The sequence below is a fragment of the Globicephala melas genome, chromosome 11 (genome assembly GCF_963455315.2).
Source record: "Globicephala melas chromosome 11, mGloMel1.2, whole genome shotgun sequence".
NCBI classification, from domain to species: Eukaryota; Metazoa; Chordata; class Mammalia; order Artiodactyla; family Delphinidae; genus Globicephala; species Globicephala melas.
The window spans coordinates 81,923,492-81,937,131 of record NC_083324.2 but is presented as its reverse complement, the minus strand read 5'-3'; the positions used below and the strand labels follow the sequence as shown (position 1 = coordinate 81,937,131).

At 44.7% G+C, this 13,640-nt stretch overlaps 5 protein-coding genes across 5 annotated transcripts; 2 read left to right on the top strand and 3 right to left on the bottom strand.

Annotated features, from left to right (window-relative positions):
* Positions 1–675: 675 nt before the first annotated feature.
* H3C1 (H3 clustered histone 1) lies at positions 676–13,199 on the top strand. The gene is made up of 2 exons (XM_070046804.1): positions 676–1,148; positions 13,161–13,199. Exon 1 carries the CDS (start codon positions 678–680, stop codon positions 1,086–1,088), a length of 411 nt encoding a protein of 136 aa, XP_069902905.1. The 5' UTR covers positions 676–677; the 3' UTR covers positions 1,089–1,148; positions 13,161–13,199.
* On the top strand, positions 1,864–2,337 carry H4C1 (H4 clustered histone 1). The gene has a single exon (XM_070046805.1). The coding sequence runs from the start codon at positions 1,864–1,866 to the stop codon at positions 2,173–2,175; it is 312 nt and encodes a 103-aa protein (XP_069902906.1). The 3' UTR covers positions 2,176–2,337.
* On the bottom strand, positions 5,001–6,337 carry LOC115866072 (histone H4). Its single transcript, XM_030881241.3, has one exon. The coding sequence runs from the start codon at positions 6,325–6,327 to the stop codon at positions 6,016–6,018; it is 312 nt and encodes a 103-aa protein (XP_030737101.3). The 5' UTR covers positions 6,328–6,337; the 3' UTR covers positions 5,001–6,015.
* H3C2 (H3 clustered histone 2) lies at positions 10,714–11,124 on the bottom strand. The gene has a single exon (XM_070046803.1). It carries the CDS (start codon positions 11,122–11,124, stop codon positions 10,714–10,716), a length of 411 nt encoding a protein of 136 aa, XP_069902904.1.
* LOC115866059 (histone H2A type 1-B) lies at positions 12,313–12,705 on the bottom strand. Its single transcript, XM_060308217.1, has one exon. The coding sequence runs from the start codon at positions 12,703–12,705 to the stop codon at positions 12,313–12,315; it is 393 nt and encodes a 130-aa protein (XP_060164200.1).
* Positions 13,200–13,640: the final 441 nt, after the last annotated feature.

Here is a 13,640-nt window from a genome sequence, read left to right as displayed (position 1 = left end):
TGAGACGTTGTGCATGGCGTGATTGTGTGTCCGGCGTTGTACCTGGCTAAATGTATTCTAAACTTTAGAAAACTTAAGTTTCAGGAAGTTCCAAGTGTAAAGTCAGAGCATAAACAACACTTAACAAAGAAGTACCTTGTTACAGGAGATATTTCTGGAAACGCTAGTTTGATTTTACTATGCTTGAATTTACATCTTGTAGGTTTCAGAGAAGTTTCTCAGTCAGTTTAAGCGTTACAGAGGGATTTCTTTTTTTGTGAAATGGTTTTGGAAATTTGTAATCCGTTATCGGGTTATCGAGCAGGGAATGTAGAGTACATTAGGGCAATATTCTCTCACTCTCCCCTCCCCTCCAGAACCTAAATAAATATACAGTTCCAATGAAGTTAAGGTCTGTTTTTTCGAAAAAGTAACGCTCAAGGCATTGCATTCTCATGAAAATCGTGGGCGGAAAAGAACAAAAAAACAATTTGAAAAGAGCCGAGGATATAACGTAGTGGCCAACGAAACTGCACGGTTTCTGGAAAGTTTAAATGTAGACCAATCAGAGCTTGTAACGTAATACTTAAACATTTTTCTCGCCCAATCACTTCACCTTAGGTACTATAAATACTAGCAAACTGCTGGGCAATGTTTCTGCGCCAATATTCGGGACGTCTGTGTATGTGTCACTTGTCATGGCTCGCACTAAGCAAACTGCTCGTAAGTCCACTGGCGGCAAAGCGCCTCGCAAGCAGCTGGCCACCAAGGCGGCTCGCAAGAGTGCGCCGGCTACCGGGGGCGTGAAAAAACCCCACCGCTACCGACCCGGCACGGTGGCCTTGCGCGAGATCCGCCGCTACCAAAAGTCCACGGAGCTTCTTATCCGTAAACTACCTTTTCAGCGCCTTGTGCGTGAGATTGCCCAGGACTTCAAGACCGACCTGCGCTTCCAGAGTTCGGCGGTGATGGCACTGCAGGAGGCATGCGAAGCCTATCTGGTGGGGCTTTTCGAGGACACCAATCTGTGTGCCATCCACGCTAAGCGTGTTACCATCATGCCCAAGGACATCCAGTTAGCCCGCCGGATCCGCGGGGAGCGGGCATAATTACAAATTTTCTCTGAAATTTCAACCAAAGGCTCTTTTCAGAGCCACCCACGTTTTCAGGTAAGGGCTGTAAGAAACTAACTTTCCAACTCAAGTTGTTCAGTATATAACTTTGCATCTGCTTGGGAATGAATAGACATGCATCAACACTTGTCGGATTATGTATAATTTTTGTCTAAATATCCACTACGTATGCGAACACACTGGCCCTTTTTAAGTTTATGTAAATAATACTGTTTTCTCTTACCTTAGTAAAGAGCCAGAGTTTCAGAGGCACGCGAAATGATTGGCATTTGCAGAGCATTTTAAAAACATGGCCTTGTATTAGTTGTGAAACACAGGAATAGTATGAGTATAAACATTTTTACGTTTCTAACTTTGATCTTGATATTTTTACGATTATCAAAATTTATTAATAATAAATTTTCGCCTTTTTAAGTATTTCTTCTACTTAGGATATTTGGAATCATGTTTCCTCTTAAGCCTAATTCCTCCAAGTACTGTAGTTACAACAGTAGCCCAGTCAAGGAAGCAAAGACTATTGGTCAAACTGACCGCTTTCCACCTGCCCCACCCGCCCCGCCCTTCCCGCCCTTTCGCGTAAGTTCCCGGGGCTTGGAGGCGGGATTAAGGGAGGGGACTGTTGGCGTCACACTTCCGGTTTGCGCGCTTTCCATTCTCTCTGGGGGAGTTGGGCGGGGGAGAGGTGGTAGGTATATAAGGATCGGCTCTCCCTTCTTTTGTCAGTTGCTGTTGGTTTGCTTCTCTCGAAACCATGTCTGGACGCGGCAAAGGTGGCAAGGGTCTGGGTAAGGGAGGCGCTAAGCGCCACCGCAAGGTTCTGCGCGACAACATCCAGGGCATCACCAAACCTGCCATCCGCCGTCTGGCCCGGCGTGGCGGTGTGAAGCGCATCTCCGGCCTCATCTACGAGGAGACCCGCGGGGTGCTGAAAGTGTTCCTGGAGAATGTGATCCGGGACGCCGTCACCTACACCGAGCACGCCAAGCGCAAGACTGTCACCGCCATGGACGTGGTCTATGCGCTTAAGCGCCAGGGACGTACTCTCTACGGCTTCGGCGGTTAATTAAGCTTTCCGATTTCGCCATCAAGAGTTAGCATTTCTCAACCAAAGGCCCTTTTCAGGGCCACCCAACTACTCATAAAAGAAAGCTGTAACCATTAGCCAAGGCACAGGAGTCTGCAGCTCAATGGTGTGGTTAAAATGAAAACTACTGAGTCAGAAAACATTGCGGAGATTAATGTCTATATATCCATGTAACTCCCACTCTCGCCTCCATTCACTGGACACAGGTAGGGGGGAAAGGTGATACTCCCAACTTAGTAAAGAAAAGTGGAAAAGAACCAAGTATGGCGAGAAACTTGAATCGGTTTGCAGGAACAAAGAGAAGCACTGCCCAATCAGCAAGCCCCATTCATGGATTTCAACCAATCAGAACTGATGATCTCATGTGGTTCCCCGCGGCGACCCAAATTTGGGGGATGGGAAATCGGGCGAGAAACGCCAAAGCCCTTATTTAGAGAATTTTTTAAATTTGTTTTTACGGGTTATGAAATAGACTCCGACGAGACAGCTGAATGGCTCTCAGTCATGTCCTGAGAACAGTACTGAAATTACCGCCTCTAATAGGATGATTTGTCTCGATTAAAAAAATAATCTCTAGGGCTTCCCTGGTGGCGCAGTGGTTGAGAGTCCGTCTGCCAATGCAGGGGACACGGGTTCGTGCCCCGGTCCGAGAGGATCCCACGTGCCGCGGAGCGGCTGGGCCCGTGAGCCATGGCCGCTGAGCCTGCGCGTCCGGAGCCTGTGCTCCGCAACGGGAGGGGCCGCGGCAGTGAGAGGCCCGCGTACCGCAGGAAAAAAAAAAAATTCAGACTGCCAGCAAACCCAGGGCATTGAATTCAGGCGAAATTAAAATCTCGTTTACGAAGAAAACGCACTTCCTTCTCTTTCGGTGTCAACACAGCCCTCAGCAGTTAGCTGTACTTTTTTCCTTACTTCACAGAGGAATGGAAATAAGGGTGATGGAAATGTTCTAAAATTAAATAGACTGTAGTGATGGTTGTACAACTAAGTAAATATACTAAAATCCATTGAGTTGTACACTTAAAGTGGGTGAATTTTATGGTATGTAAGTTATATCTCAATAAAGCTGTTTTACATATATGTATATGTATGTGTGTGTGTATATATACACACACATATATAATCACCAGGCAGGGTAGCAGGAGATTGTTTGTAGGGTAGACACTGTTGGTCTGTGAAGAGGTTCTCTTGCTAAAGTTGAAAGTATGGCCTGCTTGGTCTAGTCTGTCATTATAGCCACAGGAGGTTTTAAGCAAGAATGTCCCTAGTCCAATTATATATTCCAGTAGCATACCAGACTTTAGAACTCAGCTGGAGAAAGGATGTGAATTCACTTGAAGTTGGCTAAAAGGAAAACAGCTTATCCTCATCTAAAAAGATATTCACAAATGCCTCTGTCATTGGGTTCCTTTTTGTATCATTTTTATAGAAGGCTGATTTCAGCCTCAGTGTGTTAGTTTCAGTCAATAATTCTCCTAGCTTTTTTGGTCCCATTTCCCACCTGATAACTGTCCTCCAAGATTTTGGGGGGAATGATAAAAGTACAGAGCCTGGCTTAATTTAAACTGACAATGGGGAGAGTTCAAGTCTGCATTCTAGATGACCAGAGGAGCAAAAATGGGCCTGGTTGGGATAGTGGTCACTTTATGTTTTCCTTAGCTGGTGCCCTGGTGTCTGTCAGGAGATATGTATTGATTTCACGTAATGTGCCTGATACTGTTGTAGGCATTGGGGTACACCAGTAAGCAAATTAGAATTTCCTGTCCTCCATTCAGAGCGTATGTAATGAAGTATGTGGATAGTTTTCCTGCACTGGAGGGAGGTGTGGTTGCTCCATAGACCAGTTTCTGTTTTGGTTGGCCTGTTTTTTTTAGTTCATAAGCCGTGTAGATAGTATCACACTCATTTTAGTCACACCAACTACCTGAGTGAAAAACCTGTGAGCCTTCCTCAGGCCTAACAGTCATGAAGTCCTTGTTCAGAACAAAGATAATGCTGCCTGATTTGCCACTCCTGCATCATTCCTAAGAGCCAGAGAAAACCTGGCATGCTGACTGATTCAGACAGTGCCAAGTCAAGGAATTGTAGATGGGGGATCAATTATGGCAGCCCTCTGGTGGGCTAGGGGGGTGGGAGAGGGCCTGAATGCTTGTGTAGAAAATTCATGCATGCATTCATTCAACTCTGCCATAAAAGGACACAAGGGAAGACAGCAGTCTATGAAGCAGGAAATGGGTCATCAGACACCAGATCTGTCTGAATCTGTCCAGTGCCTTGATCTTGGACTTCAGTCTCCAGAACTGTGAGAAATGTTTGTTGTTAAAGCACACAGTCTATGGTGTTTTTATTATAGCAGCCTGAACCAAAACACCATTTTATGGATATAGATAATATTTTATCTGGTCCCTTCTCATGACAATTTACATTGTTTCCACTCTTTTACTATTACAAACAATGTGCTGCATTAAACCATGTTTAAGTTCTTAGTGATCTCATCCAGTCTCACCGTTTGTATGTTGATGAGTCCCAAAATTTGTATCTAGTCCAGACCTCCCACCTGAACTTTAGAATCTCGCTTTCCCAACCACCTAGTCAGGTGTCAAGAGAGAGACATTAGCAGAGTAACCAGGCAGCAAAGTGTTTTCTAAAGTAGCCATCAGTACACCCTTTTCAAACATTAAATCAAAGACGCTGATTATTCAGTTAGCTGGCTTATCAATTTGAGGACATATTTTAAAAAACCTTTTATAATAACCATATTGTCATGTTTGAAAGTTTCATTAAAAAAATACAGTTTACTGCAGACAGAGGAAAGAGATGAGCTGGAAGGAAGGTGAAGGTGCAAGAGAGCCACTTAACCACAAAGGAGGGAGCTTCTCCCTTACAAGCTCAAAGGCCCTGACAGAGGCCTAGGGGTTCAGAAGACTCCCTTAGTCTAGTAAACGGGAATTTACAAACTCTGCTTAGCTAGAGGCTTAGGGAGGGCCCCCAGCCTGAGGATGAAAAATCAGCAATGCCGAGGCATTTTTAAACCCGAGATCACTGGCTTTACGGGGGGTGACGACACTCAGCATGATGCCTGGCTCAAAGTCTAGAGGTACCTGAGGCCAAGGTCTGGGGCGCGACGCAGCGGAGGACGGGGAGGTGCTGGGAATGGAGAGATCATAGAAGGCAGATCTTTCCTGACATTGCTAAAGGCAAATACACTAGGAACTACCAGCTGGCGTCTTGCTCGCAATGTATTTTAATTGATCCGGCTTCTGACTTCTTGTGAGCGAAGCAGCACCCTCGCAGGTTCTGGCAATTTGTACAAATATCTACTGGTCCCTCCCAGGACCAAAAACAAGATCGGCGGCGGGCGATTCAGTAATGCCCGCTTCCCAAGAAACTGCCTCCTCGACGAAACTCCGGCTGGCAGTTGTCGCTCCTTTTACAGACGATGTGGGGTAGGCAGGATCCCTCCCACTAGAAAAAGCCGGGAACGCCGGGCCATAAGTCCTTCATTGCGGTTACCGAGACTTTCAAACCCCTCTCATTAGCTTTCCTTAGTCCAGTATAGCCCCACCCACAAGCGAGCACTTGCGGCCTGATTAGGCGAAGGTACCCCTACTCTTAGCAGGTGCCCAAAGATTGGCTGATGGAGACCGGCAGTGAAAGCGAACAGTTTGGCCTGTAGATAAGGCCACGTTAACCTTAAAACAGAACCACTTTTTTTTCCAACAGATACGTTTTGAACACGGAAGTCGCATACAGCTCTTCCTGAGCGGAGGTGGGCGGCCCTGAAAAGGGCCTTTAAAAAAAAATGTATAGAATGAGCCTTTAGCCACCGAAGCCATAGAGAGTGCGTCCCTGGCGCTTGAGCGCGTAGACCACGTCCATGGCAGTGACAGTCTTGCGCTTGGCGTGCTCGGTGTAGGTGACGGCGTCCCGGATCACGTTCTCCAGGAATACCTTCAACACCCCGCGGGTCTCTTCGTAGATGAGGCCGGAGATGCGCTTCACACCGCCACGCCGAGCCAGGCGACGGATAGCTGGTTTGGTAATGCCCTGGATGTTGTCGCGCAGAACCTTGCGGTGGCGTTTAGCGCCTCCCTTACCCAGACCCTTGCCGCCTTTGCCGCGTCCAGACATGATTGTCTAAACTCTCGCAAACGTACAGGATGCAACAGGTTACTGCTTGGTCAAGAGTAATTATAAGCTAGAGTCGGACCTCGTTGAGAACTGAAAGCGCAGGCGGGAAAAGAGGCACTGACCGCGCCCCTTTGGCTCCGCCCCTCTCGGCAGTGATCCAATGACTGTGGGAGAGAGAAGCTAGTAAAGAGGTTCACTTTTAAACTCTGGATTGTTTTGCTCCCTTTGCTCTGCATCTGAGGCTGTTTATTTCTTCGGCTGAGAATTCTAGTGGAGGCTTATACAGTATTTTATGGCAAATACTGTACTTTCTTATTCAGGAGGAAGTGATTGTTAGTTGCTAAGGGTAGCAGAATATGACTCCCCATTCCCCCGCTCCCATATGCTTCTTTGGCAGAAGGAGTATTTTTGAGCTGATTATTTTTTTAAAAACACCATACACAAAAACATTTCTAAAAACAGAGTAGAATTTACTCTTTTGTGAGGGACATTTACATTTATAAAGGGAATTTTAAATTGTGTCTTTTTCTCTGTACCAGGAAGAGAAGGATGACTAAATCACCAGAGAATCTCATCAATGAGGAGGCACTAGAATTAATTCTGTATAACAACCTTACCCTCGTTGTTCCTTTTCCTGGTAACCTCTCATAACTGGCTCCCACCCACTTCTTAGCCGAAGATGGTATTTAAGGTGGTGGCTTGGGTCAGTATTGGGAGTTTACTCAGTTTTTCTAGGTATTTCTCAAGCCTACGTGAGGTATACATGTTATTAAGCTTCTGTTTGCTTTTCTTTTGTTAATCTACCTTTTATACAGTGGTTCTCAGCCAAGAATTTAGAAGGGTAGAAGGAAAGTTATTTTCCCTCCCTTATAGGTATGTTGATTATTTTGAGCTGTAGCAGAACAGCAAATGCAGAGGGAAGATTTCTCTGAACTCCCATTATCTGCCTAAAGACAGATCCTCCAAAAGGAACTCAATTGTCATAAATCCCTTCCCAAGGAGTTTCATTAACTAGGGAAGAGTGACACTTACCTGAGGAAAGGACACTAAAAATTGACACCACATGCAGACAAACCTTGGCACAAACTATTGTCCACAAAAATTAATTGTCAATCTAAAAGAAATAGAGGATTTTATTAGAGCCAACCTGAGGATTATAACCTGGGAGACAGTCTTCCAGAAAACTCTGAGGACCGTTCTGCTTGTCAGAGGTCAAAGCACAGTTATATAAGTTTTTGAGACAAAGAATCGTATATCAAAGTTACATATTGAGTCTACATAGTCCAGACCTTTGTGAGTAGTGGGGCATCACAATCCCTTACAGGATTGAGAAAGGAATGTTATCCCCTAAGGAGTTACCTTGCTGGAACCAGGAGAAAATTGCTCTTTTCAATGAAGCAGGCATTCCTGTGTCTTCTAAGGAAGTCTGGTCAATCTGTAATGTGCACATTGCACCCTAAAGAGGGGTAGTGGCCCAAATGAGCCTTGTCCTGCCTTAAACATAATTTTATTTTATCCTGTCATACCTCTCCCATCTATTCTTCTAAGGGCCCAATCATCTTTCCTAAAAATTATTTACTCTCCCCTAAGAGGCCTACATACATACCACCCCCCAACCCCTCTTCCCTATTAAGATGGTGTTTAAGTCTGAATTTTAAGCCACCTTGAGGAGTTACTCATTTTTCCCTGGGTATCTCCCACATATACATGAGGGCTTCTGTTTTGTTTTTGTCTTGTTAATCTGTCTTTTATTTCAGAGGTCTCATAGAGGGAAAATTATTTTTCCTTCCCTACAGCTGTGTGACCTTTAACCTTGCCTTTGTTTTCTTTATCTGTAAAACTGGGTAATGATAACACTGATGGAACTCTAGTGAAGATTTAATTTAGCTATTGTAAGCAAAGCATTGGAACAGAGATTGGCCCATGAAGTCCTATGTAAATGTGACTTGTTTTCAGTTGGTATTATTTCTTAAAGAATCTTCCTGGACTTGAGATATTGCCCTGAGGTCTCATCTTTACTCCTAACACAGTATCAATCACACAAATATGCATTTACTCATGAGGATTGTTTTTTTTAAATCACAGCATCTAATAAAGCACAAAGTATCACAGCATTGTTTTGTTTTTCATACGACATGTTAAACATGGTGGGTCCAAATATGTTCCTTTGGGCCCTCTCCCAAGGTGCACTGACAATCTCAGGCTTCTAGCTTTCCTGCAGTCAAGCCTGGGGTGCTGTTCAAATCTCCATACCAGTTTCCCACTGTTGTGTTAAATCTCTTGAAAACACTCATTGAGCAGTAACTCACTTCTACTGGGACAACTGGAAAGGCTACTACTAAATTTTTAAGTCTGAAAAATTTACCCTGACCTTGACTTCCTCCTCCTTTCCTTTGAGAGACTTTATAACAAACCAAAACTCATTCTAGACTCCAACAGCATTAGCTGTAAACTTCAACCTGTGGTGTAACATCACTCTGTGGGCCTGGGTAAGAAAAACCCTTTCTGACTGAAGACCTTGCAGCAGCCATTTAAAAGATACAATCTGTACAGTAAACACCCCCTTTTGTCTTCAGCCTGACCTTAGTCACTCCCCTAATATAAAATAATAGATGCTTAATGCAATGATATTAAAATGCTGGTACCATCCCCCTGTTCAAAGTGTTCAGTAAATTTTCTTTCACAAATTTTATTTTCTTCCACGTTTGATTTTAAAATGTCTGAATTTTATTTCTAAACTGAGCAGAATCTATGCAAGTAAGTAATGCCAAGTAAAAAGGAAATTTAGAAGCTAAAGTTTGTCTTTATTTCAAATTTTGAAAAATCCTAGAGTATGAGAGAAAATGATACACAGTTCAGGAAAATTAATAGCATTTATATGATGCTATGTGTCCCAAACTTGATGCATATTATTCTAATAACAACCCTACGAAGTGGGTAGTGTTACCCCCATTTTTCTGATGATGGGGAAATTGATTTGTCTAAGATGACACATTAAGTAGTAAAGCTGGGATATGAACCCGGGTAAGCTAGCATCCAGATGCTGCCAGCTTGCAGAGTATACCCTAGAAAAATTAACAAGGTTATGAATTGTAAGACTGTGTTAACCTTTTTTACCCTAGATACTGCACAGTTGTTCTGTTGAGGGGCTCAAGTAAATGAAGACTTAAAGCCAAATCCATGTTCCTTGGCTGGGGAGGGGAAGGATCAGCCAGTCCCAGCCATTGTCCCCTGCCTATCTGATCCTCAGACAGCAATGGGCACTTTTACTTTTTAAAAGCTATCCTATCAGGCCCTGTACATAAAACTTTTTTCCCAAGATACATAAAATATTAAAGGAAAAAGTCAAACAGTGTACATAAGAGCCAGCACAGCAATAAACAAGAAAAACCAAGATACCTGGACTTCAGCAGGGGCCAAAAGCTGAGGGGCAAAATCACCTTGGTTTAAGCCAAGGGCATTGGTGCCTCTGACAGACCTCTTATACGGGTAACAAAGGTCTGTGCCAGGCAGAGGCTTATACTAGTCTGGAAAAAATAAAATGTTAAAATAAAACAACATACACAGAGAGAAATATCTTTGTCATTAAAAAACATTATTTTGTAAACCAAAAGTTTTTATTGAAACCCTGAAATGTAAATAAATCCAAGTGAACAACACAACACCCATTACTGTGTATTTTGTGGGTTTTGTTTTAGGTGGGAGTTGGGCAAATTATTTTAGCAAGGTGAATCAATTCTCATCTCAGAGGTAGGCAGACTACTAGGAATAGGGTATGGAAAAAACTGAAGCAAAGCCTTCAGAATTGGTGGCTGTCATGTTTTTCAGCATTCTGTATTTTATAGTTTGTAAAATATAGTGTAAAAGCTACACAATAAAAAGGTTATTTTTCTTCTTACATTTGGTCACTATCCCATGTGTCACTTTTCACCCAGTGCTGAATCCCCAAACCGAAAAAACGTAAAAGCAACATCACTGAGTCAAATGGCTAAAGTCCTATATTTGAGTAACAACTACAGCAAAGAACTGTGAAAAAATTGTACAGCATAGCATACCATGGTACATAGCCCTAGAAGAGACAAAAGCAATGTGAGATAAAGCAATACAATCAACTGGACTATTTCCAAGCAGGGCTATAATTAAATAAGGTTTGATAAACTATGCTTAGATGGCTACCTGTTAAGGAAATATGGTTAGACCTTCGCCTCACTTACAACTCCAGGAACGTCTGGCTGCGGCGGAAGGAGTTGGGACAGGAAGAATTCTACCCTTACCCACCCTTAAGAGGATTTTACTTCCTTACAGTACAGCTCTTCAAGATGAAGTTGTAGGTGGCTCTGAAAAGAGCCTTTGGGTCTAAGATTGGCACTTAATGGAAAAACAAGTTTACGCCCTTTCACCACGGATGCGGCGGGCAAGCTGGATGTCCTTGGGCATGATAGTGACGCGCTTAGCATGGATAGCACACAGGTTGGTGTCCTCGAAGAGCCCCACCAGATAGGCCTCACACGCCTCCTGCAGCGCCATCACGGCCGAGCTCTGGAAACGCAGGTCGGTCTTAAAGTCCTGCGCGATCTCGCGCACCAGGCGCTGGAACGGTAGCTTGCGAATCAGCAGCTCCGTGGACTTCTGGTAGCGGCGGATTTCGCGCAGGGCCACCGTGCCGGGCCGGTAGCGGTGCGGCTTCTTCACGCCGCCCGTGGCCGGCGCGCTCTTCCGGGCCGCCTTAGTGGCCAGCTGTTTGCGCGGCGCCTTGCCGCCGGTGGACTTGCGAGCGGTCTGCTTGGTGCGAGCCATGACAAAACCCCACGACGGGTGTTCTCCCAAATGCCAAGGAAAAGCACTCAGCCGTCCTTCTTTTATACAGCCAGGCCACCAACTATTGGACCCAAGAACATTCGAAAGTACCCGCGCCCTCCTCTGATTGGTCCATTTCTGTGCCTGGCCCCGGAAGAATTAAGAGCTGCTTTCGGGTTGGTGAATGAATCTTAAACCCTGCCCTTTAACAATAGCGACTCCGACGCCCTGACGTCATTTTATTACGCTTTCGCTTCCAAAACGTACAGCAAAATTACACAAAGCAACGCGGGCACCGCCAACGGATTGATTTTTTGTGTAATTTTTTTTTTTTTCCGGTACGCGAGCTTCTCACTGTTGTGGCCTCTCCCGTTGCGGAGCACAGGCTCCGGACGCGCAGGCTCAGCGGCCATGGCTCACGGGCCCAGCCGCTCCGCGGCATGTGGGCTCTTCCCGGACCGGGGCACGCACCCGTGTCCCCTGCATCGGCAGGCGGACTCTCAACCACTGCGCCACCAGGGAAACCCTCTTTTTCGTTTTTTTTAAGTACAACCACCAAAGATATTTTGGAAGTGCTTAGAAAAATTAGATGGGCTGCCATCTAAAATGATACTGAGATTTTCCTGAGTCTGGCACAAACATTGTGGAGTCAGGAAGATGTTTCTGACACGAGGGCGAAGTACCAAGGATCTAGTAATTTACTCAATCCCTTCAGGAAATGTGTAATGTTTTTATAAAGTTGAATAGATGCAGAGGTTTTGGGTGTTCCTTTAAGTCAACAAAAAATGTTGAAGGTTAACTTTAAATACAGTGCTTTTCACTATACTGAAAGTGAGTATACTTTCCTCACTCCAGTGCGAAAAACTTTACAAAAGTCACCGCTGGAACAAAGAGGAAAGTAGTTTGACTATAAACTGATTCACCTGTAGTTAATCCGGTCAATTTAAACTCGTGTGGCTTTCCTCACAGTCATTTCGCACGTACTCTTTACTGACTTCCCTCGGGACACTCACTTATGAGCTGTGATTTTTCACCTGATGTCACAACCCTCATATGGGCAGAACTGAAAAGCATGACAGCTCTTTAAACGAAAAAGGTGGGTGGCTCTGATAAGAGCCTTTGTAAGTTACCTTTTTTTTTCTTTTGGATAATGGATAACAAAATTGCCGTGCAAAAGTAATAAACACTTTACTTGCCCTTGGCCTTGTGGTGGCTCTCAGTCTTCTTGGGGAGCAGTACCGCCTGGATGTTGGGCAGGACACCGCCCTGAGCGATGGTCACGCGCCCCAGCAACTTGTTAAGCTCCTCGTCGTTGCGGATGGCCAGCTGCAGGTGGCGCGGAATGATGCGCGTCTTCTTGTTATCGCGGGCCGCGTTGCCCGCCAGCTCCAGGATCTCAGCCGTTAGGTACTCCAGCACCGCCGCCAGGTACACCGGCGCCCCGGCACCGACACGCTCGGAGTAGTTACCCTTGCGGAGCAGGCGGTGCACCCGGCCTACGGGGAACTGGAGCCCAGCTCGCGAGGAGCGGGTCTTAGCCTTAGCACGAGCCTTGCCACCCTGTTTACCACGACCAGACATAACAGACCACAACTCAAAAACCTTCAAAATAAAAAGCAAACAATAAACAACACAGCGGTGAGAGAAATATTTATATTAACCAGAGGTAGGCTTGTGCTATTGTCCCATTGGCTACTATTTAAGAACCAATAGGAAATCAGAACCTGCATCCTTCATTTGCATACAAGACTTCCGTCTAGTGTGAGTTTCCTGTTTGCTCCAATCTCATACAGTCTGGTGGGCTTTTAATACTGTTAATAATGGAGTCTATTTGGTTTTTTCAAAGCACTGTTCTTAAATGCAATCAGAAGCAGGAGTGATTATTCTTATTGTTCTGACTTTTTGCTATTGAAATTGTGACTCATGATTTTTGGAAAGGAATAAACGCAGCACAATTTAGAAACAATATTTAAGAGGTAGGTACTTCTATGCCCAGTGTTACTTTAACTCTTCTAACTCTTTAACTCTTTTGACAGGAAAGAGGGAGAAGAGGAAACAAAAAATTTTTTGTCCCGGCCCAAGTCTTAAACTATCTGAACAATGAAAACTGAAGGCAAGAACTGGATGATCCAGCAAGTCTTCCGTTTCATTCACAGCTTACCTATGAAGCCTTCCAGGGTCACCTGGGAGGTATGTAGAGTGAGTACTGTCCTCATTTTAGAGATTGCAAAACTGAGAGAGACCCAGTTTGTTTGCCTTTGCCAAGGTTAATGGGACCAAGGACAACAAAATCCTGTCTGAAAAACTTTGTCGTCGTTCCCCAGTGCCACTCTCAACCTTCCTACCCTCCCTCTTTTCTCACTTGGCTGCCACACACAGGATTCTAATTACTTTAGAAAACTCCTCCATCATTCTCCATATCGTACTGAACTTCTTGCAGTTAGAGTGAAAATTTTGCAGCACATAAGGACTCCTAAGAATGAGAGAACAAACACCCTACAGCACATAAATACTCA